Source organism: Melanotaenia boesemani, chromosome 10 (assembly GCF_017639745.1).
Source record: "Melanotaenia boesemani isolate fMelBoe1 chromosome 10, fMelBoe1.pri, whole genome shotgun sequence".
Taxonomy (NCBI): domain Eukaryota; kingdom Metazoa; phylum Chordata; class Actinopteri; order Atheriniformes; family Melanotaeniidae; genus Melanotaenia; species Melanotaenia boesemani.
The window spans coordinates 5,557,015-5,582,787 of record NC_055691.1 but is presented as its reverse complement, the minus strand read 5'-3'; the positions used below and the strand labels follow the sequence as shown (position 1 = coordinate 5,582,787).

The 25,773-nt window shown below is 38.5% G+C and overlaps 1 protein-coding gene across 5 annotated transcripts in view; it reads left to right on the top strand.

Annotated features, from left to right (window-relative positions):
- Positions 1–25,377, top strand: part of tead1a (TEA domain family member 1a) — a 60,158-nt gene extending 34,781 nt beyond the window's left edge. For 2 of the 5 annotated variants that reach the window (XM_041997505.1, XM_041997504.1), the window contains 11 exons: positions 5,768–5,832; positions 7,897–7,959; positions 9,614–9,745; positions 9,903–9,949; positions 11,845–11,906; positions 13,927–14,057; positions 15,434–15,607; positions 18,824–18,964; positions 19,066–19,086; positions 19,186–19,338; positions 20,830–25,377. In XM_041997505.1, the coding sequence (XP_041853439.1) occupies positions 5,768–5,832; positions 7,897–7,959; positions 9,614–9,745; positions 9,903–9,949; positions 11,845–11,906; positions 13,927–14,057; positions 15,434–15,607; positions 18,824–18,964; positions 19,066–19,086; positions 19,186–19,338; positions 20,830–20,943 (1,103 nt within the window). In that variant the 3' untranslated portion in view covers positions 20,944–25,377. The remainder of the gene's footprint in view (positions 1–5,767; positions 5,833–7,896; positions 7,960–9,613; positions 9,746–9,902; positions 9,950–11,844; positions 11,907–13,926; positions 14,058–15,433; positions 15,608–18,823; positions 18,965–19,065; positions 19,087–19,185; positions 19,339–20,829) is intronic. The other 3 variants (XM_041997506.1, XM_041997507.1, XM_041997508.1) reach the window with 3 other exon arrangements.
- Positions 25,378–25,773: the final 396 nt, after the last annotated feature.

The following is a 25,773-nucleotide window of genomic DNA, read 5'->3' as shown; positions in this document are numbered from 1 at the left end:
AATCATGGAGTTGTTACAGATGACAAACCAGGTGTCATTGCTTATTGATATGGATGGTTTTGGCGTTCTGCCCTCTTTCTTATGACATCAGTTGTTGTTGCTTGAACCAACTTTCAGCCAATCAGGTAGCCTCTGAGAAGAGACTAAACCAGCGGAGAGAACCCAATGCATTTCCTGAATGATGATCAATTACATTGATTTAACACTATAGATTTAAACAGTCAGTTGATGATTTGTTTAACTTTTAAACGTTGGGTCACTGAATGCAGCTCTGCATTGTAGCAAATTTACATATTCCATCCTGTTTTCTGTCCTCTTTATAGTATTTTTATAGTATTCATCCTAACGTTGTTGCTTATAATATAAATTTTTTGTGCTTTGTGCAGACACCTCATGGGGTTTCCATTTTTTTTTTGTTGAAGGACTCTGAAACAACACTTAAAGGAGCACTTTTTCCTTTTTCTTTGTTGTTCTTGTACTGTATCATTCCAGGAAAAAATAAAACAACAAGATCAGTTTGTTATGGGCATGTGTAAGCGCATACAGCAGCTCCTGTCAAGATTCATCACAAGCCTGAAATGCTGACATGCACAAGTCACACTGATACTAAAACCCCTGCTCAGGCTCCTTTTGTGTTATTGATCAGTCGCCAATCAATCAGTCTCCCTCTGTTCTCTGCCTCTGTGGCATGTTCAGCGCTGCTTGTTTACCTTGTTGACTATGTCCAGGTTGTTGACACGTTTATCATGTTGACCTAATCAACTTAGACAGCGTCTGTTTTTAGAGGCAGAGCAGGTGAGGTGTAAATGTGGAGAAGGGATGAGTAGCATTTGGCCTTGAGAGTGAGGGGGTCTTTAATCGTTATCTGGTACGTCTGTGCAGACCAGCTTCACAAAATGGCTCTGACTTTGTTCTTAATTGTTGCTCCTGACTCAGGTCGGGCTCATATTTCACTTTGTGCGTGCTGTTTCATTGGATTCTTGAGAACACAAAGTCCTTGCTGATTTTTCTTTCTTTTTTATGTTTTTTTTTCTCTTTACACAGAAGCAGCATAAAGTGTACACACTAATGCTTTTGAAGAAATCCAGCAATTGTTTCTTTGCTATTTAAATCAAATCCCTGTACAATTACCAGAGGTTTTGTGGTTTTCTTGAGTGTTACATTAAAGCAAAACGAGGGGCAGTTGAATTGTACAACAGAAAGGAAAAACATCTAAAAGACAGGGGAACCATGAAGGTGTTATACAGATCTACTGGACAAATATTAGGATCATATTCAAGTACATGTTGCAGAAGAAAATAACATACTGAAAATTGCAAAGGATGTTTAGGCTGCAGTGGTGAAACGAACTGTAAACACAGGATCTTCTACCTGAAATATTTCTGTCGGTGTTGCAATGTTGTGTAGAACATGCATACATTCACTTTCAATGAAAATATAAAGTCATCTTTCTCACACCACATCCAGGGCTGAATAGTCCAGTAAACAGATATTAAAAAATCAAGTTAAAAGAGCACCAACAACATTTACAGAAAGACAGTAAAGACCTCTACTTTCTGGGGTTTAAGATTATAAATGCCAGCTAGTGTCTTCATATTTCTACCCATGTGTCTTGTAGAACATCACGCCTCAACTTCTTATGTTTTAGGAAATGTTCAGTTCAAAATATCTTCAGTTGCTTTTTTAGAAGTAACCAGACTATGTAAAAGTAATGGCAGAGCTCTCCACAGTCTGGATGCTAGAGCTTGGAGAGATGAGTTTCTTCGAGTCCTGAAACGAGTGTGAAGACTTGTTAAAAAATTGTGATCAAATGACTTCAGACTGAGACACGACGTCTACGGCTGAAGCAAGTTAGCGATTTAAAGGGGAACATAACAGAAGCAAGCTTAGGCACTTGGTTATGATAAGTCTGTCACAAAGACGTCATTTGTTCACATTTCTTTAGTTTTTCCTACAAAAAAAAAAAAAAAAAAAAAGACAGATAACACAGGTAGACAGAAAGAAAGGAATTCTGCAGCTACAAGATGATTCCTAAAGAGCTATTAGCAGATAACGCGGCATATCTCAGCATGAAGTGCAGTGAGTCCTTAAACATTTGATTAAACTGGACAAAAAAGTGTGTCAGGTCTAAATGAAAAATCTACAGCAGATGAACAGGATCTAAAGGAGATGTCCTTTAAAAAAACTGAAAAAAATCCAACAAAGCGCTGGTACAGGATCTGATAGCACTTTCACATCAGCAGGGCTCAATGTCGGTTCCTGAACCTAACTCTGAACCAGTCGCCATTTTCAGACCAAAAACAAAATGTAAGCAAAAGCTAAAAAAGTAGGTTTTCAACTGGGGGGGGGCAGAAAACAGTGGTTCTTCTTCGTGAACCGTGAAATCATCAGTGTGCTGGATGGCTATATTACAAGAAATACAGTGATTTGGACTAAAGTGGATCTGGACATGGAGTAACATCTCCATCTTTAGAGCTGCCAGCATACAGCATGATCGACCATCAAAGCAGGAAATGGGGGTGTTGAATTTACCCGCCACAGCAGCCAAAACCAAAGAAGAAGCCAGTCAAGTACCGGCTTCCAAAAAATGAAGATAATTCACAGGTAATTGGTACAACCTTCTGTTTTGCTTCCACTTCGGTTCTGGTTAAACTGGTGTGAACGTGGGCCAGTTTGTACATTATTTGTAATATTCATTTAATGAAATTACATTTAAACTTGTGTCACTACTATGTGTGTCTATACTGTTACTGCTACCTCTGGCCCAGGTCACCATTGCAGAACTGTTTCTCAATGGACCTACCTGGTTAAATAAAAGTTAAATAAATAAATAAAAATAGAAAAAGAAAACAAGTTCTGACTGAAGCCTCACCAGAAATGGTCTCCATGGAAGGATGGCTGTCAAGAAGCTCTATTTTTACCCCATATACTGTTTCTCCATCAATGACAGCATGTTGAATTAGATTATTGCACCTACCTCCTGTGTTAGGGGCACTATTTAAAGAAATATTTTAACAATATATTTTTCATGGGCAACAGTGAAGCTGTAAAAGCATTTTAGTTCAGTAGTTATTGGGCTGCTGTTGGAAAAGAAACAACACTCTTAATAATTCTACTTTTTATTCCTTAGATTTAGTTCTTTTTCACATGCTTGTTAATATAATTTCTTTCAGTAAATGTGGGGAAAAAAGCCTCTAATGAAAAACATTGTTCTGAGCTGCTGTATTTTTATACTCCACTCCTAAACATGTTTTCCTTGAGACATGTGGCAAATACTTCTCACTAAGAGGCCTTATTTTAGTCAGAGTTAATGGTTGAGGCTGCTAACAGGTTTTCATTGTAAATTAACCTTCAAGATAAGATTGAAAAGTTAACATCATTTGTTTGTCCCTCTGTGTGTGACCTGTCCAGGTCTACCCTGCCTCTCGCCTGTTGAATGCTGGGATAGGCTCCAGCTCCCCCACAACCCTGAATAGGAATAAGCGGAATAGAAAATGAATATTAACATCATAGCATCAGCTTCAACAAATAAATCCTCGGTCCATTCAGGCGGAGGCTGTCTTTTTAGTTTCAAGAAAGTAGGTCACACATCCAGCCGCTGGTAAATATGTTCAGATATTTATTGAACAGTTTAAGCTCAGAGATGATACTACTTGTAGTAAATACTACTACATAGGGAACATCAGCTATCAGCAGAACATTGCATGGTGTTGTTAGTCTTTGCCAGAACACGCAGCCCATTTGCAGTGAATAAATATTAACTTCTAACAGCAGCAGTGATCATTTTTGAATTCTAGTCTGGGCAGAGAAAAGCTTTGCACCTAAAACGCTTTAGTTTGTTGAAACAAGCACAAACTCCTCCTCGGTGGTGGTAAATCCAGGCTCTGGGCCAAGATTTGGCCCCTGTAGTCTCAGGGGTCCTCCCAGGGTATACGACAATATACACCAGTCAACTGCAGCCTTGTTAGCAAGTGCGGTCAGCGAGGCTTTGACCTTATTCTGAATGGTTTTTTTTGAGCTATTCCATAAAGCACCTGAAGCTCTTAATCATTCTGCTAACTGAGCTTTGGGATCGACAGCATGCCACTGAAGTTAGAAGATGTATTTCTGACTTTAGTTATTTTAAAACTTTATTTCAGTTTTACATTATCTGACATCAGCTTCATTTTCACTTTTTGTGCATTTTCTTCTGCTGTTTTAACCTCAAACATGTCTGTTTTTCCTAATGTTGTCTCCATGTTTATTAGCTTACCCACAGAGTGGCTTAGCCAAGAGACAGAGAGGAGGGAGAGCGAGAGTTGCTTCTGTTCGTCACGGTTAATGACCATCTGACTTTGGCCTTGAAGTCTTTCACTGGGCAAGTACAGAGGGAGGAAGAGGGAGGGAGCAGAAGGGAAGCCCATTCACTACAAGAGGGACAGAGGAGGGGGTGTAAAAAGGAACAGCCAGAAGAGAGGACGGATGGATGAATAAACGGAGAAGGGAAGTTTGTGTGTATGTGTGTGTGTGTGTGTGTTTGTTGGAGAGTTTTTTAGAAAGAGGGAGGGCGAAAGCGAGGGATGTGTGCCGCAGGGTTAGTGAAGGATGATAATTCACCGTTAAGCCTCCTAGAAAGACCAGCTGGCCCCTCTGGAGTCAGATGTCAGCTTCCACAGCCAGGACTCACTCTGTGTGTGTCTGTGTGTGTGTGTGTGTGCTAGCACTCATGCATGTATATACACTGATGTGTGTGTTTGCGTGTGTGCTGTAGTCAGTCACAGCTTTTGACTGCTAGAAGGAAAACACCTGCATGGGGAGCTGTAGATTTTTATCAGTATAAGCTCCCTATCTCAGTGTCAGTGGGTCTGGTCAGAACACACACACATACATACACACACACACATGCACACAAATGCACAAACACCATCTGCTAGTTAGTTAGGGCTATTGTTGCGAGCCATTTGGGCACTGTGTAGAGGTTTGGCTTTGTGCAGATCTTGACCATCAGTTGGCCAGCTGGCCTGACTTTGGTTTTCCACTCGGCTGCAGCAGAAAACAGGCCAAGGGAGAAACCAAACCAAACCAAACTCTGCTTCGGAGCACCAAATTTGCTTGTTAGCAAATGCAACAGTGGTCAGGTTACCTCATTTCACTGATTTATCTCAAATCATCAGCTGTATTTACCTGTCAGTCCCTCCGCAGTGCAGCTCTGTGAATATGTACTAGTAGGAGTAAACACACAAATATCTATTACAGGTTTTATTAAAGTTGTATTTTTTTTCTTTCTGTCCGCTCTCTCTTTCACTAATCTATGCTAGCCAGGTCATGCTGAGTCTGCTGTGCTCCCCATTGAATGGGCTGAATTATTCAGCATTGTAAGCGCCTGTGTGCGCGTATGTGCGCGCACGAATGCATGGGTACAGCTGGCCTGCTGGCTCCTTTAATCAGGGGACGGCCGGTCCGCATGAATGCCTGCATTGTTGGGTCATGTGTATTCAGGGCCGTGGCGTGTGTGTGATTTTGTGTGTGTGTGTGTGTGTGTGTGGAGGGCTCAACAAGGGTATCGGTGATTACAGTGTTTCTAAGTGAAACTGCACGTCATAGGATCGCAGGGTCAACAGCTCTAAATCAGCCACTAAGTTGTTTTTCAGGGTCATATGATTTCTGCTTGTGATTGTCTTTGAGACTAGAAAAAACACATCTGATGGGTTTCGTGTGTGTGTTACAAAGAAAAGGGCCTGCTGACTGTTTCATCAGTGTGTTATTTATCTTTTTTTTTCTTCTCCAGGTCGAAATGAACTGATAGCCAGATACATAAAACTTCGAACAGGCAAGACACGGACAAGGAAACAGGTAATGATTGGGAGTGTGTTCAGAGCATATTGGATTATACACACATCATGTTGCAAACTGCAGTGATAAAATTAACAGCCAAACAAACAGAAAGGGTATGAATTCTGGTCGAAGAAGAAAAATATAGAGAAATTTAACTTAAACGAACTGTAACAGTTACCTCTTGTCAATGCTGGGCTTGTAAAACCGTCAGGTGTGTTGAAGCAGGAAACATGTAGAACCTGTAGGACAGTCGCCCTCAAGAACCGGGGTTTGAGATTCCAGTTTTAATACATGGCTCTAAATCAGGCCTAATAGCTGGAATGGAAGCGCATTCCTCTGCTGGACCTGTGCACGTTTGATAGCTGTTAAACAACTGCTACAGCAGAACTTCCTCTAAGGGGAGCGCAGCCTTCAATAATACACAGATGTCTTTATATTTATAAATACATCAGTATTAGACATGTTTATATTCTGATAAGAATAAAGTTTTGATATATTGTGCAGTCCCAGTTTCACTTTTCAAATTATATATTTCTCTGGTTGTTTCCATTGTCTTGATATTTTTTGGGAAACTTTTTCAGTGGATTAGACGTAGTGGACACACAGTGTAGAAAAGAAGTGAGTGTCACCACTCAGATATTAGCCACTGATTTGAAATTATTTTAGAACCCACATTCATTAATGTGACCATATGAGGCCACGTATATACATGATTATATAACTTCACTTCTTTGTACCCGTATCCATGTAGACTGCATTTTACAGATGAATGTACCTGTGAAATCACCTGTTGATTTGTGGACTCACCTTGAGTTCATTTCTTTAAGATGCCGCCATCTTTTGATTAAAATTATAATCAAGAGAAAGGCTGAGAAATGGCGAAACTCTGCACATAAATAGTTTGCAGCGATGCGATTCACTGATAAACATTTAGTTCTGTGGCAGTTTGTAGGTAAGGGCGTTGAACAAAAACAATCACATGGTATGATGAATATGATCCATATGTTATGATTTTTTACAGAATTAAGACTTGCTGCTACTGAAAAGGTTGAATTTTTAAACATTTTTTGGGTAAGATCCATTTTTTGCCACCAAAATGATCAGCAACACTTAGTTTTTAATGATTTTGATATTATTAAAGAAAATTTAGACTCAGCTTCTCCTCTGATGTTGACTTTATAGTTTGCTTAACTCTGTAACATAGACCGTCTCAAAGGTCCAGTGAAACATTTAAGAACATCATTGCAAAGCAAAATCCACGATTCACTGCAGCTGTTTTATGTTTTTTCCAATCATGTAAGTCGCCCACTGTTGGTCAGAAAGTATAACGCAGGTTGATGTTGCTTCTGCTGTGGTTTAGCGTGCAGCTGCTGTTTAAAGACGATGTGTGTTCTCAGCAAAGCGCTGAAAGCAGAGTTAAGATTTAGTTTTTTCTCACAACATCACATCTTAATTGAGCTTTGGCTGCAGACAGAATCAAACATAAATCATCTTGTAATTGTTACAATGTTTTAGCAGTAATATAGTTTTTAAACTTTATTTAGATATTTTAATTTAACTACATTTAATATTTTATTTTATTCTCATGCAAGTTTTCTCAAGTAGGTTTCAATTCTGAAATATTTGATGTATACCACAAACTTAGTTTTTTGTTGCAGACCAGGTTGAATGAACCCAAGAGGGAAGTTGCTCTGTATATGGTGACAACCACAGAAAAGGAAGAAATAACAAATCATTTCAATCCTGTCCAACACTAATTGTTAGACGTCTTTTTAGATGTTTTGGACAGAACATAACATGATAGTAAAGTGTAGTTGTTGGCCTGTGTTCCCAGGTGTCTTTTTGCTCTCTGAAAAGATGTGCATAGACGGGTCTATTCACTGTTGTCAGGGGAGAAGTGTGTGTGCATGTGTGTCTGTGTGTGTACTTCCAGTATGGCAACAATCCTTTCATAACCATGGCAACTCACTGTTTGGTCCTTCCTCCTCTTTTCTACCCTGCAACCCCTCCTCTCCTCTCCTCTCCTCTCCTCTCCTCTCCTCTCCTCTCCTCTCCTCTCCTCTCCTCTCCTCTCCTCTCCAGGTATCCAGTCACATCCAGGTTTTGGCTAGACGGAAATCCAGGGAGTTCCAGTCCAAACTAAAGGTAAGGAGCAGCAGAAACCAGAAATCAGTATTTCTGCTTCTGGTTTTGATGGTTTGTTTCCAGTGATAAATCCTCTGCTGCACAGGAAGTGCTGTGTTCTTCAATCCCAGTTTGTTTGGAGAAAACACAGCTGATTAGTGCAGATTAGACCTCATGACTGCAGTGGATGAACAGGCTGAAAGAGGACTACCCACAGAAATCCAGATAGTTTTCTCTGCAGCACATTAAGCACAAGAACAATCTAAATTCCGTGTTTGTGCCTCGCTGTGGCTGGAAAGATGCCTGTCACACTGACTCTAGTATCCTAGGTGTCTAATTAGGCCTGTTTAGGTTTTCCACTGCCTCCTCCACCTCCTCCCCTTCCTGTCATTCTCGCTATCTATACATACATTTATTCCTTCCTCACCTCCTCCCTCCCCTCTCTTTACTCTCCGTCCATCCCTCTCTCTCAGTCTATTAATCTCCCAGCCTCCTTGTCTCATCCCCCCTTTCGACGTCTTTCTTTTTCTGTCTTCTTCACCCTTGGTTGTAATTAACTTTGTGTAAAGCAACAAAGGAGCGCTTGTTTTCCGGGAATGCAAGTTGTAACCAAAATGATGTTTGCTGTCATAAAATGAACGCAGATGGGTAATTAAAATCAGGAGGGAAGGTTATGGCTATCGATCCAACTTAAATTAGTTATTGATGATGTGTTATTAATGAAACATGAAATGATTTCCTTTAAAATGATGTCATTTAACACTTTTACACAAAGAGCTGGTTTACAAATGCATTAACATAGTTTTTCCCCTTTTTGTCTGATAAATGTTTTAAAATCCTACCATACTGTGTATAGATAGATATTATATTTAAAGTTCCAGTAACATACAAGAGAGAAAAGCAGCATATCTTTGTAAACTGGTAAATTGTCAATATGACTCATAATTGTTTTTAGTGTGTGTTACTAGTGCATATCAAGCCGCCGAGCTTCATTGTCTCCATAAAACAGTGATTCATGCTATTTCATCCCAGTTTATATCTTGTTTATATAATCTTGTTTGAGTTACTGTTTTGGATAAAAAAGACATCAATTCTTGGTAAATCCACTAATTCTAGATGTTCTTTTTTTATTATTTGAACATGATATACAAGCCTAAACTGAAACAAATGGGTTGGTTGTTTTGAAGAAACAACTTCAGGATGTTATCAAAGCCATATGGTTTGTGGTGTTTGATACGAAAATCCAGCTTGATTCCCGTCTTGGTACCTCCTATAATGTTATTACCTCTCCCAGGAGGGGAGATTTCTCTCAGTGCCAATTAACTTGAGTGAAGCTGCCAATTAGTGATTCTCCAGCTATCGCAGTGCCTCTAATTCTATTTCATTCATCTGTTTTCTGCTCCATGTTGCTTTTAGTTTGAATTTTATAAATGAGCCCACAAGTTGACATCTCTGTAAATCTGCAGGTTTTAACAGTTTGCATCAAGGCGACTGATGTGTTGTATGAATCACATGCTGCTATGAGTTCTAACAGGATTTTATGTTCCTTCACCGAAGATAACTGCTGTAATTTGGCTTAATTTCTGGAATTTCCTGGTTTTTTTAATGACTGGATCTGTGTGTTAAATGCACTCTAATGATGATGGGGTAAATCTGTGTGTGTATTGATGTGCAGGACCAGAATGCCAAGGAAAAAGCTCTGCAGAGCATCTCGTCCATGTCCTCGGCTCAGATCGTCTCTGCCACCGCCATACACAGCAAGCTGCTGCCTGGAATAGTGCGCACCAGCTTCCCCGGAAACGCACAGGTAATGCGTTGATGCATCTTTCTCTACAAATAATTACAAGGGTGTAAATGTAAGAAAATAACGGTGCACAGAAGAAAAATACACACATTGCTTTGCAGGCTTTTTTAATCCAGTGTATTAATGTATATGTGTGTGTGTGTGTGTGTGTTTTTTCCAGCTGTGGCAGGGAATGATTCCCGGAGGACAGTCCAGCTCCACAGAAGAGTGAGTCAAGTCGAACTTACTGCTTAGTTTTTAGTAAAATTTCCCCCCATAGCAGTTAGGTTTACTATTTCAGCTCTTCTGAGCCCTTAAAGAATCATTTAATTAAAACAACCCTCTAAGCATCTGAAGGTATATAAAGAAAAAGTTTTCACAGTTTGGAAGTATAGACACTTAAAATAGAAACTATAATTCTTTAGTGTACGATCACGTATAAATAAGAAAAGTTGTTTTCAGTAACTTAGAATGAGAAATGTAGTGACCATCTCTTCCTCCACTGAGCTGCACCGCCATGTTTTACAGTAGCTAACATTACTTCAGGTGTGCAGTATTCAGCTTTTTTGCAGTTTAAACCACAAGATGTAACTTTGTTCAACACACTGTACTGTTAAAAATTAGAAAATAATAAAGTGTTCTGGAGAAGTCCAAACGAGCTTCAGACTTTTTGGTTTTATGTGAAGAAGCAGTTTTACCCCGTACGTAAACCGCTTGTTCTCTGAAGTTAAAGTTAACTAGAAAACGCATCAAGTTTAATTTTTTATGAGTTTTTTTCTGCAAATAAGCTCACATACTGAGCCTACAAGTGGTTATTCATCTAGCAGTTGCAGATTTTTGCAATATGAGGCTAAACTAAGCTATCGAGATCCACTCACTTCTTCACAGTTGGAAAATTGAAAGTAAACGATTAAAAAAATTTTAAAAATATGATCTGTTCCAAAAACGTAAACAGCTGATGAACAACAGTCAATCTGGGAATATTTGACAAAGTATTTGATATTGTATTTATTTAGAAAAAGGAACAACATTTGATGACAAATTGAGTTTTCAAAATGCTTTTTTAATAAGTACAAAATGATACTAATTCCTCTCCGTTTCCGTCAACTTTATGTCAAATTTCATAACTCAAGAGGGAAGAAAGACTTTTCTGTCTAAACGTGGTTCCAAACCAAGCATTCACAAATCAGCTGCAGTTCATGAACGTAACGGTTTAATTTATCCACAATTATTCATGAACATCATCATTATCAATTATTCTGCTGATCATTGCGTCAAATTGATCAGTTAAATAACCTATATTTTATTCTCTAATAGTCCAGTAAGTCATTTTTTTCTTCTTTGATCAGCCGAACAATGTTCAGCTCTGAGATATAATCAGAAATTATTAAAGCTGCAGATTATTTTTTTTGTCGCTTTCTGATGATTAGTTTAAGCTTTATAAGTCCCCTTTTACACGCACTTTTACAAAATGAGTAAAATACTTAACATTTTTTCATTATCTGGGAAGGAATGAGACAGTAGAGGTTTGATTAAAATCAGGTTTGTTTTCTTTCATGGTCACATACTTTATTATCCATTGTTGCTGCATATTAGTGTTTTTATGTAGGACACAAACATCAGACTTTTATTTATAAGCATCCAAATGCACCATCAGCGTGTATCTGCACATGTATGATCATCTCAGCTGGTGATTCAGAAAGCATTAATGTGATTAACTCAGATGACTGACGCCTGGAATCAGTCTGTCCTCAGATTGCCAAACGCAGATTTGCTTTATTGTCAATACAAAGACCACCCGCAGAGTTAAAATGTGATGGATATGGATTTTAAAATCTGCCTCCCTCTGTTTCCTTGTCTTACATCAGTGTCTGTTCACATCGTAGCGCTTCACTGCTAACGTGCATGAGGTGATGATGATGAAGTCAGTAGATGGGAGTGTTTAGTTTTACTGAACTTAGAGCTGCTCTTGACCTTCGTGCTCCCGCTTCTGTTCATTCAAGACACAGAAGAGAATTTTTTTGTATAATGTGGGTACAATGAGACCGCTCCTACTGTGTCTGTTCTTCTTTCAGCCTTTTCTGTATGTAATGCTCCCCCTTCCATTTCTCTGTCTCTCTCAGCATCAAGCCGTTCTCCCAGCAAGCCTACTCTGTGCAGACAGCAGGGACCACCACAATCTCAGGTGAGAGAGACCACAGGACAATTATCATCTTTCTTTAAGGTGGAACAGTGGTTCTTTCTCCTGCCATTTATGCTGCTTCTTCACCACAGGGTGGTTTTCACTCTGCTGGGGCACTTGGGTCTCCAGCACTCCCTTCTTTGTCTTGTGAAGAGGTCAAAAAGAGGGAAACCGTGTCAGTCTGACTTTTTCTACATATAATATATGACTAATAGCTTAGCTTTACACCTTACAGAATCTTCTTTTAAACATAAAATTGTTTGGCTAAGAAAAAGTAATCATACAAGAGGAAATTGTGCTCATTTGAATTTTTTACTTTGATGCTGTCAGACCAATGTCTGTAGTTTTAGTGAATAAACCTCAATGTTATTAGTTCCTTAAGCATCAGAGCAAAAAATAGAAATAAATAAATAAAAAATCAACTATATTCATGCCATGCTACATTTAAAAAGGGATAATATCTGAGTTGCCATGCCCAGATCCAACATCTAAATTCCAAGGTAAATTAAATGCACCACGAGAGCGGCCAGCTGTAGAACGAGTCGGACCACTTTAACGTTTCTTTCCTAAATCCACACCTGTCGCACCTAAATGTCAGAATGTTCAAAAACAACTAAATTTGACATTTAAATTAATTAATAACTAAAACAATAAATCATCCAATTAGTACATCTCTGCAACCACAAGGTCTATTTGATTACTTTTGGAGTCGTAGTAAAGGGTGATTTATTAAGATGTGTAATTATCAGTATATGTGTTATTGGTGAGGAGTAAATGAAGATGGCACATAGCACAAATGAAAACAGTTTCAGGCATGCCTGAAAAATAAAACAAAACCCTTTCAGGATGAATATGAACATCTGTTAGGAATGATGAAGCTGTAGCTCTAAACCTCTATCAGATCATAGTCAGAAGAAGTGAAGTAGAACAAAATGAGAGGATTTAGTCCAGACATTTCAGACGAGGTCTCTAAAATGGCCATTTTGGCTCAGTTTGGCACCTTTTTTTTTTTCAAAGGTTTCTCAATAAATGAGAATAAATTAATTGTAAAATACAGCAGCAATGCAACACAATGTGTTTGGGCGTCATCGTCTACTCAAGCCCAAACCAAGCCGAGGACCAGTCTGAGTTACAGTCCGAGTTGTTTTTCTGGAGAGTTAAACTGATCCACTGATTCAGGCCAGTCACATCCAAAGCTCCACCGTCTTCTGCTTTCTGATGTAAACCTTTGAACCTTAAAACCCTTAAAGTGGTGTGGATTTAAAAAATATCTGTTAAAAATCCATTTAAAACTTTAAAAGGAAACAGTAAAAAAAAATATATAAATGATCCATAAATAATCAAAGAGCCAGAAAAAATGCCAAAAACAAGCTATATGTTCATGCTTTCATATTAATGGTGCATAATAATTTAATTTATATGGTTTGATTTCAGGGAGTAAGGATTATTACGAAATTTTCATTACACACACAAGAGCTTTTACAATCAATGATAGCCTTTAGACGGTAACAGCTGGAAATAAAGTGCTTCTTCAACAAACTGCTCTTTATTCCTCATGAAAATTTCTTGTAAATCACAGACTTTCAGTCTCTTTTGTAACCTGTAACAGCTGATTAGCCGCAGCATCATATGATGCTCATCAGAAGACGATGTGGGTTTGCTCAGTGTTAGCTGACACATGAAGTCTCAGTGGAGCTCAACAAAACCTACTTTTCTGGACTTTATGAAAGCAATGATGTAGATTGTTGCCCTTTTATATATTTTCTGAAGCCTGCCGAGGTCTCTGTGAGGTTTAACATTTTCCTTGTGGATTATGGTGGGCGTTGGTTAAAACAGCATAAAACTAAAAATGTTTTCTTTAAATTAAATATGAGTTTTCAGTGCTGCACCCTCATCTCAGCGGAGCTTTATCCACAGGTGTCCAGTGATGGTATAAATTAAACATGTCTGTGCTAATTCGTTATGGCTGCACACGATGACGGTGGTGAATTAACCTGAAAAAAAAAAACGTGTGTGTGTTAAGCAGCATACGAGCCTCCTGCTGCAGCCCAAACACACAGAGAGCCGGCGTGGCAGGGCCGCTCCATCGGCACCACCAAACTACGACTGGTGGAGTTTTCATCTTTCCTGGAGACACAGAGGGACCAGGAGGCAGTGAGTACACACACACACACACACACAAACACACACACAGCAGCCGTCTACAATAAGCACTCCCTATTGTCCCATAAACAGAGATGACAGATAACCCTACAGCAGAGAACAACATTAAAGCCCTTTGTGTGTCTCCTAGTATGAATAACCTTTGTAAAGCTCTATCTCTCCGTCTGCTCAGTCTATCTGTCATCCTGCCACTCTCCAGACTCATTGTCATTTTTCTACCTTGGGCTTACAGACAGCTGGCATTCATCTTGCTGCGCTCTGTATGGACAGTACATAAAAATGTGCAACAATGACTTTCAAATAGATCCTCTTGTGTGCATCATGTTTCCTGCATTATTTATGCTACTGTAAATAAAACAAGCTGAAAGAGGCCTTAAAAGTTCTTTGGACTGAAAATATACAATTCAGCTTAATTGATTTTGATAAAAACAAAAGACCAATATGACTGTAGTCAGCCGGTAGAGTAAACTCTGGTCATTTTTTTCAACCTGATCGGTTGTTAAATCTTACATTCCTCTAAATATTTTTCTCCACCATCATCATGATTGCTAACTCATTTTAAGTTAACATAACCACCACTCACATTCAGTGTGATCTAGATGAGAAAACAAAACTAAAATTATGCTTAAAACTTTTACTCCATCCATGTCTTAATCAACCGACGTATATATTGCCATAAATTCATAAACTTGAATCTAATTAGTTGTTTTTTTTTTACCAGTAATTATCAGTAATGACAGTTTAATCCACAAGCTGACAAGTTATTTAGTGTTTTTTCCCATAAACACTAGATGTGTACACACAGACTAGATAAGAAGAGGATGTAACCATGGTAATGCCCCTCACTCTGTGAACTGCTGTTTAAAAGCTTTCAGTTCTGCTTTCAGCTCTTGTCATCTTGTTATTGTTTTTTCCTTGTTGAGTTGGAGACTTTATTAAAAATCTGACTGGACAAAAATAAACCAGACTGCTATTAAAATGATCAGATTGTAAGGACTGAAGGGAAGTCTGTTGGAGCCAACACCTAGTGGCCATCAGTGGTATAGCAGATTAGATTTACTTATAACAGCAGTCATGTTCACATTAATCTTTCACATAGTTCGTTTGTGTATTATTGAGACTTAAAAATCCCACTGAATATGCATATCTATTTCTTATTCTTTTAGTATAAATTAATTTGAGACATATACAAAATACAGTTGCAAAGCGTATTAAGATAAAAGAAAAAACCTAAATAAGGAAGTAAAAGAAAGTATCTTTGATGTGTTTTTTGTGTAGCAGCTAAAGTTCAGAGCTTATTTCTGTTCACAGTTCACAGTTCATCATTTTTTCGCCTCCATCTGATTTACTCTTTTCTGTCCTCTCAGTACAACAAGCACCTGTTTGTGCACATCAGCCAGAGCAGCCCCAGCTACAGCGACCCGCTGCTGGAGTGTGTGGACATCAGGCAAATTTATGACAAGTTCCCGGAGAAGAAGGGCGGCCTCAAGGAGCTGTTCAGCAAGGGCCCACAAAACGCTTTCTACCTGATCAAGTTCTGGGTGAGTAAACTCTAAATCCTGCGCTTTCTTCAATCATTCAAATTTAATATTTTCTTCACTAAAAAAACTCCAAGAATCCCTTTTTTAAATAAATTTTGTTGAAATATTTTCATGTGAAGAGTAAGCACACACCCTGTATTTTTCCACACTGCCACGTCTTTGTCTGCACTTCCAGGTGTGTGTGTTTGTATGTGTGTTCTGTCTTTCCACCTGGGATATGGAGGTGGTGGGTTGATGAAAGCTCAGTCGCTTTGTTTGAACACCTGCTCACCTCCTGACTCACAGGTTTCCACCTTTGTGTATTTGTGTGTGTAAAGTCCACTTTACTGTTCCTTCTTAGATCTGCTTCAGGCTTTACCATAAACTTTTATGAATTTGTGACTGAAAATAACTTATTTATGACATATTAGGATGAGACAAGATGGATAAAAATGTAAAGATTTATCTGAGGTGTGAAAGTTCTTAACAAACTTCCCATTAAAATATCCTAACACACCTCTCAGGGTTCTTATTCACTTATTATTGGCCATTCTGATATAAATGATTAGAACTTAGGAGGTTTATGATCCTGTATCTTATTAGATGCTAAAATTTAAAAAAATGCATCTATGTGGTGACATTAAAAAACTAAACAAAGTAGAAAATTGAAAAAATAAAGATAAATATGCCATTGACACAAACACACAAAAAAAAACCAATTTCACTCTATTTTAATCAGAGTTGCGTGCTAACCCTGAAAATTTCATAGTTGGCGTGCAAATAGTTTAATAAATTCCTGCTGCCTCGGCCGTGGGGGCATGTGCAGTTTTTCTGCAGCAGAGTTGAGGTCCAAACAAAACAAGTCAAGGATAAATTTGCTGCACTTTTCAGCTATTATGAAGTGGAAGATTACATTTTTGCACACTATTGTACCTCTGTTCCAAGTTCCAAATACAAAAGTCATTAAACTCATTTTTTTACTTGTATATTGGTGTGTTTGACCTTTTCAAATACAAATTTGGTCTTCTACACTCATACGTCACATCGCATATTATTATATGCAAATTAAATTACTAAACTTTTTTTTTTCTTCATTTTTTCTTTGCCCGTCTAAGGTTAAAAACCTTAATGCAAAGGAATGGGTGTGTTGCATTTACAGTGTGTGAAAGGATCAAGCACTGGTGGGGCTGAGGTGGTCTCAGTCTGTTTGGGGTCCCATAAAGGCTCCGGCTGGCAGAGATAAAAGAAGAGAGATTTTTATTCACAGTGTAATTAATGTGAGCGAGTGTCATGTTGAAGTTTAATCTATAACTTTAAGCTCTAAGCTTTATTTATATCTGTGTTGCAACATGGTTGGAGGTCGATGTGCACAGTTTGAGATGCCATGTGGACCCAGTTCGTTTTATATATTTTCTGGTAGCTGCATTAGCTTCCATAAAAATTCCCTTCCTATTTTTCCAAACTTGTAGGTCTCCGACTGCTGTCGAAAGAAAGAAAGAAAGAAAGAAAGAAAGAAAGAAAGAAAGAAAGAAGATTGTAAAGTCCTCTGCTCAGCAACCGTAATGTGTCTGTAACAGAGCAGATCTGGTTCCAGTGTAGTCATCTACAGCTTGGAAGGGGTTAATCACTCCAGTAAATACGAGATTATACCTTCTTACCATGTTTGCAAGTGGCCAGTTGAGCGACAGATGATGTTAGCTGATTTTATTATCTGCATTCAACATCCATCTGTAGAAATGTCAGTAATAATTACCTGATGGCTACATTCATATTATAACTAAAAGGTGACGGTTGAAGCAGCGTCCACACTGTAGTCAGAGCTAAGTCGTCCTTGAATAATAGTAATATAGTTTTGAAAACAGAAAGTGAAATTTTAAACCAGACTGGACAAAAATACGTGTCTTTGAGACCTTTTGTAAGTGAAATGTGTTTAAAAATGGCAACTCTTGCTCCTGTGCACTTGCACAAATAATGACATGAAAATCTAGTTTGTTGCTATCTTGTGAGTTTTGAATCTGTTTTGATGTTTTTATTTATGTGTCACATTCTTTTTAGAGGTTGCAGATGCTGAAAAATTTTCTGCAAAGGACACAATGGGGTGTCATTGCTTATATTTCCTCTCTTCCTCAAAAGTATTTGGCTGAAAACTGGATTAAATCTCTTCCAGTGCCTTAACAAATAGAGAAACACAAAGCTGACGATCATGATGAGCTGAGCTGTGATTGGAGAATCCCCATTCAGGGGTGGGGTTTATCAAGAGGAACATGAGGAGTTGAAGCTGTCAGCTTCTGAAGGAGCTTCAGTATATCGTACCATGCTGAACCGAGGTGGCGTGTCCACAGCACAGACACAGACTGTGTTTGTGCTTCATGTAAAGCGCCTCCCCTCTGAATTTGATTAAAAAGCTCTCAGATCTACCACAAAGGAGCATGTTTCTGATAATCTGCAGCTTTAATAGAGCACAGTTTGATGGTTGTGTGCGTGGACGTGCTGTATGTGTGGGTGGCTTAGCATATGGTGTTTTGTGTATGTTCTCAATCCTTAGAGACGCTGTGCTCCTTTGAGAACTCATTACGAATGGTACAAAACCTTCCTCACTTCTCCTGGCCTGTAATCTAGGTACAGCATGTCCCCTCAGCCCTGATCAATCATTTCCTGCTTCTTATCACCAGAATATTGTTTTGCTTCTTTGAGGCTGCTAATGTTTTAATAAATATCAGTTGTTGGTACAGTTTATTTGCAGAATAGGACTGATCTGTACTCTAAATGCCCTCTTGATTTCCACTGGATGCAGAAGTGCAGCTATAAAACATTGTTTTTTGATATTAAGTGTAAGTTAACTCCAGTTAAAGTTAGCTAAGAGTCTAAAAAAACAAATAAAAGTACATGTGATTGTTTTTTTTTTTATAACCAGGGTTCAGTTGTTTGATCAAAAGTTCACTTGTGCTGGATTGGAGACAGAAATCTGAGAAACTGAGAAATTTAGACAAAAATCATCAATAAATGATCTGAAATATAAAAGTGAATCTCATAAATATAAAATTAAGCTTTTATTTATTATTTTATGCACCTTATTAATCCCAGTAGAGGATCAATTAAATGGCAGGTAAATGTAGTGACTCCAGTTACCAGCAGAGGGCGCTGTTGTCAAATCTAATGGCCAGAAAGACCTTGTCTGTGTTCATGTTCCAGGCTAATGGAGTCTGATCTCTGACATTGTTGCTCTGTGGTTTCCAGGCGGACCTGAATTATAACGTGCAGGACGACCCCGCGGCCTTCTACGGTGTGAGCAGCCAGTACGAGAGCTCAGAGAACATGACCATCACCTGCTCCACCAAGGTTTGCTCCTTCGGAAAGCAGGTGGTCGAGAAGGTGGAGGTGAGGATGGATGCCAAGCTGCTTGGTGCCACAGGATCGATTTGTAAATATAGAAAGGGGTTTGCAAAACATTTTCCCAGTGAGATGAATTTGTTTTTCAGATCAACCCAGAAATGGAAACAGTGAGGGCTCATGTCTACCATTCAGGAAGAAAGTAAAAACAACTACAAGCACATCCCCTCAGTTAAATTTAACTCCTTATTGTGGCCGCTCTCTTGCAGACGGAGTACGCGAGGTTTGAAAACGGACGTTTTGTCTACAGAATCAGTCGTTCTCCGATGTGTGAATACATGATCAACTTCATCCACAAGCTCAAACACTTGCCTGAGAAATACATGATGAACAGCGTGCTGGAGAACTTCACTATTCTGCTGGTGAGTTCATCAGTGTGTGTGTGTGTGTGAGAGAGAGAGAGAGAGAGAGAGAGACGGAGCCTGGATACACAGGAGTCATCTTCTTTTTAAATTCTTCCTGCTGCAGCTGACAGCACTGTTAACCTTCTCTCCAACATGGTTTAACCTTTGAAAGTCTGAGCCAAATGAACAACAGCAAACTGGTGAGCACAGCGATGTGTGTTTGTTAGCTTGACATTTATTTTAATGGTAAAAGGACTTGATGGTGAAAAGCTGTAACTGTAGGAGGGTGTAAAGTTTTTGTGGTGTTGGGGTTTCTCATCTGATAGAGAGCAGAAATGGCATCTGCAGGGGGAGTACAAGATGAAATCAGCTTAAAAACTGAATCGTCATTAAACGTAAATGTGTAGAAAAGCTTTTTTTCACCTGATTCCATCTACAGTTGTCACATCTGACACAATCACTGCCATAAACAGGCTGGTATGAATTGTTATGGTTATATGGTCAAGTGTAATACAAGTATAGCACCACACAGCGACTCTTAATATCCAGGTTTGGCTAAATGCAAACCATCGAACCTCAGGGGTCCGAGCTCATTTTGCCAGCAGATATTTTAGATTTGTCTTAATATCCCGCATAAAAAATGTTTACTGTTCCCAAATTTGGTTTCTTTTCTTTATAGCACAACTTCACCTATATGGACGATAGTTATTTTTTCTCATGAATCTAATGTATTAACACACTGGACCCAAAAATACACAAAAAATAAATAAATCTGAATAGGAATAAAATTCGTAGAGTAGTATCAGCTGAGCTGTCTTCTTTTTTCTTTGATGAAATGACAAACAAAAAGACAAATATAGTGAAAGAAATGCAACTCCTGTCCATCCCGTTCAGTTCTATGCTCGGTTCTACGGTCAATGTTTTTGTTCTATCATGTTTCAGATTTTCCATTCCAAGAAAGTTTGAAGTCTGCATGTTTAAGTAAAGTTAACCGCTGTCCTCTGAGAGTAGAACATGCTAGTCCAACCAAAATCACACAAAGTTTGACAAAATATTTGTTAATACTAAATAATTCCCAATAAAATCTCATTTACATATCTAATAGTTTCTTTTGTATGCAACAGAAATTGTGACAGAATATCAGCAGATTCATGAGTCAACTCATTTACAGACTCATGGTGCGTTCAGTTTTACTCGGAGGTCGAAATTTTTCGAGTTCCCAGCCAAGCCGGATATCCAAGTTGGACTGTCGGGGAATACTTGTGTCAAATCGAATTCACCGTCTTTAGCGTACAGTATAAATGGGCATTTGAAGTAGTTTTAAGAAAATCTCTAATGAATTCAGCTGTATGTACATGAACAATGACCTCCCACAGACAAAAGTAGATCCAGCCTTGAACTAAACCCCCTCATTTCCTTTTACTGCACCTTGACTCAGCTGTGCTTGTAACCACATCTTTTAATGTAAAACCGAATGCTGAATTTCTGTCCTTTCATGTGTGTGTCCAGGTGGTGAGCAACAGAGACACTCAGGAGACCTTGCTGTGTATGGCGTGTGTGTTCGAGGTGTCCAACAACGAGCACGGAGCACAGCACCACATCTATCGACTCATCAAGGAATAGCACACACTTTAAACAAACACACATAAATGGCCTTTGCTTGTTGATTAATGGTGATATTTGAGAAAAAATGTCTTAAAAACAAAGCAGAGTTCTACAAAAATCTGTCAGCCAAATGAGTTAGTGAAGAAAGGACGTGGCTGCATTTTCACTGCTACTCACGGACAAAAAGGACAAAACGCATTAGAAAAATGGGGATAAATGTAGATTAACAGCAGATGGGGCACCGTATCCTGCAGGATCCTCCTCTGCAGGAGCGTTTCAACACAAAATATTAACAAACTGATCAGTAGCTCATTAGCTGTAAAAAAAAGCACAGTGGCAGTGCAGCCATGGAAACCCATCAGAATCGACCTGGGTGGTTTTCCCAAGAACATCCTGACTCTGGTATCACCAGGAGACGTCTCCCTCTAATTGGTTTCCTCCTCTCACTTACTCCCCCCCCGCCATCTCTCTCTTAGTACATTTGAATTTTCGCTGCTGTGATGATGGGAATTTCTGTGATATGCTTTTGGGAAAATCAACCCAGGGAGAAAAAAAGAAATATCAATTTTTTTCCTCCTCCCTGTGACAAAAGTGCACGTTATCTGCCGAGATGACGACGCACACTTAAGATCAGACCCTGTGTATCATCAATAACCAGAGAAGGCGGCTCTAGGAGGAAATAACACTTCTGCATTATCTTATATTAGAAATCGAGGTGGATTTGTACAGATAGACACTGCAAACTGTGTGAGGTGAATTCTTGCACAAAAGAAAGAGGTTTGTCCCAAAGAAAATAATCCAATTTTTACCTTTTTGTATTTTTTCTTTAACAAAAAAAAAAAAAAAAAAAAAATCTAAACTTTGGGAAATTGTTTATTGATAGTAGCATATAGACTATATTTTAATTCCACGAACACTATCAAAAATTTATGTTAATAAGAAAATATAATTGAAAAATTCAGGTACCTTTTTTGTGCAACAGGTGATTTAGATTCAATTAAAATTACAATCCTGTAGATTTCATTCGCGTCGAATTGGCGAGAGCTAAATGAGAATGAAGGTGCCCCAAAAATATATTTAAAAATGATCAATATGGAGATCTAAGGATTATAATTTTAAACATACTGTTGCGAGTCCTTTAAAAAGCACTGTGAATTTCAAAAGCTACACGTCATTCATGGTGTCTGATGTAGAAAAACGTTTTACTTAAAGTATAATTCTCCCTTTATGACCTGGTTTCATATCAGAAGTTTCACTCGGCTTATTTCAGGATTTGTACCAGCAAAGAGGAGCCTTAACGTGTCCATGTGCATAAAAATGTGCAAATCTTACGTTTCATATTACACCCATGTTTCAATCGACTCTGCGTCAGGCTGGTTTTCTCGGTGGCGCACTTTGCTTTCTCCTGTAAAATCACATCACGTCTGGGGGAAAGTCGTTCATGGATCAGAAACCAAAAACTGTGGATGGAGTGTTCTGTAGCAGGTGTCGTCTGGTGGTTCGTCTGTGTCATGCTCAGCAGCATGAAGTGCCTTTTGGCTGGAAACAGCAGTGGACATTTCTGTTCTGTTTTGCTTGAGTCCTGCTGATTTGGTGTTGTAGATGGTGTGTAGAAATAAAGAAATTTTAGTGTACATCAATAACACTCAGTTTTCAGTGTCCTTCAGTCACTTTCAACAGTTTTCATTGTAATTTGCTAAAAGTCAGCACAAGATTGTCCTCAGAAGCTGTTTTGTTCTCCACAAAAATGTCATTTCACTTCCTGTTTAATGGCAGTATTTAGATGTATTTGCATTTTTAATGTTGGAAGACCTTACAAACTTACTATCTGGTGCCTCACTCATTTATGGGACTTTTTAAATCAAGTATTAACCAATCTGTCTCCAAGTCTGTCCACACAGTTATCATCAGGGTTGAGCTAAAACTGATACCATTATATTTTTTTAATACAAAACTTGTATGTGGTCTGTTAGCTTAAATATTTTAAACCAGGAGAAACAGCCACTTCCACTTTCAAGAATTACTGACATGTTTCTCTAAAGCAAACCAAGATTTTCAACTTTCATCATCTCAGGACACTTTAAGGTACATTGAACAAAGGGAAAAACCTAAGTTTCCTTTAGATTGTGCACTTGGAGACAATGAGAAGGAGAAACTCTTAAAAGCTGGTCTTTTTTCAGCTTTACATTACTGCCATTTGTTTCCATTTACATACTTATGCACAGAGTGAACCCGAGTGCAAATAATAAAAGTGGGAGATTTTTGTGGCCAGATGACCTGAACTCCTTGATCTCTGCAAGAAAAGTGGCACCTACTTTACCTGCAGGACTGAAAAACAAGACAAGGAGTTCAGCCCGTTTTACTTGATTTATCTGTAAACACAAACGTCTGTAAATATGTAGTCAGCTGAAGTCTGCGAATGAAAGTAAACTCAGAAAATATCAACCATTATCTAAAAGTTACGTTTGAAAAGTTTAAACAAAACAGCCAAACATGAAATCAATCGCATTTAAATCAACGTGTCTGAAAAACCTCATCGGTTTATTTAGCTGTGAGTTAAAAGAAGAGACGGTGTTGGTTAATACTGAGATATTAAATAAAACATGCGTTTCATCGTTGAAGCTCTGCAGGAAGGCGGAGCCTAAAAGGATTTAATATAAATTGTGTGGACATTAAGTGTAAAAAGTGGCATTATTTAGGCATTACAGCTTAGACTATATCAAAGAATGTCCCTTGAAATGTAGAGCTGGTGGTGACCTTGAATCCTGGTAAAATCTGGGTAAAATACGAACACGTGAAATATTGTTGGGATTTAGACGTCCTCTAAAATTTAACTTTTTAACAAGTTTTAGCACAAAGTCAACAGGCTATCAAGTCGACTCCTAACAGCTGATTCTGGTAGATTATTAACAGGTAAATATTTATTGTAAAGACATGACAGTGGTATCAGTTTTCTCAGAGAAAGAAATTAAGTTATTTTTTAAAACTGTTCCTTTACTGGACTGAAATTGCAGCCATTGACCACCAGTTAGTAAAGCTGACCAGATCTGTACAACAGTCACATTTACTGAGGTATCCTGATGGCTTCAGCAGACAACAGCCCCCACTTCAAGCAGCTTTGGGGGGTGTTAGAAATTCCTGACAGACTTGCAGCAATTGTGCAAGATTTTTTTTTCCCTGTTGCAAATATTTCATGTGAATGCCGACAAGCAGTTACATGCATGTAAATGAATGAGGTCCAGAGCTTTTTATATGTCAAAAATGAAAGAACATCAGACGTCCAAACTCATGGGGCCTTTTTTCCAGTATGACCAGCTGCCATGCTTTTTGGTGTCCAGAAGATCCAGTAAGACGAGAAACTTCAGACCTGAAATGAGACATCTTCAGATTTACATGCAGTGTGATCTGTGTGCTGTAAAGTATTTGGATTCTGACTTAACCTTTGAACCCGTTTGAGCTTTCGACCTTCTGTGAGTTTTGTCTCACTCTGCAGTAACTTGTTTGCAGAAAGACTGCAGGGCTTTTTACACTGGAGTATCAACATGTAACGTGTAAGTGATACGCTCACAGACGGCTGTTGCTGCAATAATGACTGTCTGGACATCCTCTACCACCTGCCTACCAAAGAAACTTTCATCATGTGACAAGTGGTACAGAGAAACAAAGTGATAAAACACAAGCCGAAGGAGCCGAGAAGCTGCTGGGCTCAAGAAAAAAAAGCATTTTAAAAGTCTAATATGGACACCTCTTATCATCTTGGGTGGCAGACTGAAGGAGACCTGCATAAAAAGACCCACTGAAACTGTGACTGGTTAAGATGCTCTAAATGTCTGTAAACCATTAAAAACACTGGGCTGCAGGGCTTTACTGTTAAATGTCAATTCATTGTAATCAAGCTGAGGATGTCCGCGGTGTGCATACTCCAGGCCTGGAGGTTTCGAAGCTCAGTGAAGCGCAGAGTTTCTCCCTCATCGTTGTCTGTGTTCTTATTGTTGTCTTGTACGTGTAGATTGAATATTTATCTAATATTCTGGACACATGTGGAACAGAGATCTTGTCTGTAATCAATCCCAAAATGGCCTTGAATCTTTTCGCTCTGGTGCAGCACATCTATGTATGTATGTATGTGTGTGTGTATATGTGTGTGTGTGTGTGCGCGCGCACTGAGGGTTTTGATAAGGTGCTTTGTATAATAGTGACAATAACGTTTATTACAGATGTTGTGTATATCTTTGATATTCTAATGTTTATCCTATTTTGTGAAGAAGAGAGTACATTTAGAAAAATCCAGAAGCTAGTAGTGTTTGTGTATTGGTTCTGCACAGGGTCTGATCTTTGCTTTGTAACTTTACCCCCACACCCCCATGGCTAAAAGTATGTTAGATATTTTCTAGCTTTGTAGAGACTTTGTACGCCTATGCTATTCAGTTTAAATAAATGGTCAGTTCTAAACTGTGCACACTTCTTATTTTTATTTCCAGTCATTTAATTTCACTGATGATTTATTTTAGTCTTTTCTTTCATGTAATAATTTCAGCATGCTTACTAGTTACAGCTTTAGTAGACTGAAGTTCAAATGAGGGAATCAAACATTTTTTTCAGAACGTTGCCACAGAAGAGTGAATTATTCTCCATAAATAAATCAATGAATAAAGAGCTCAAACCTAAAAAATGATTGAAGCTGTTCCAGTAATCACTCAATTCTGGATTTTACACATAAATTTTACTTTGGACAAGTCAAACATAAATTTGTAAACCTTCTAAATGCATCATTCACCCAAACTGCTATGAAATTTGATGTTTGAATAGATTTAAATAGTAAAAGATGCACACAGCCCCACTCAGAAA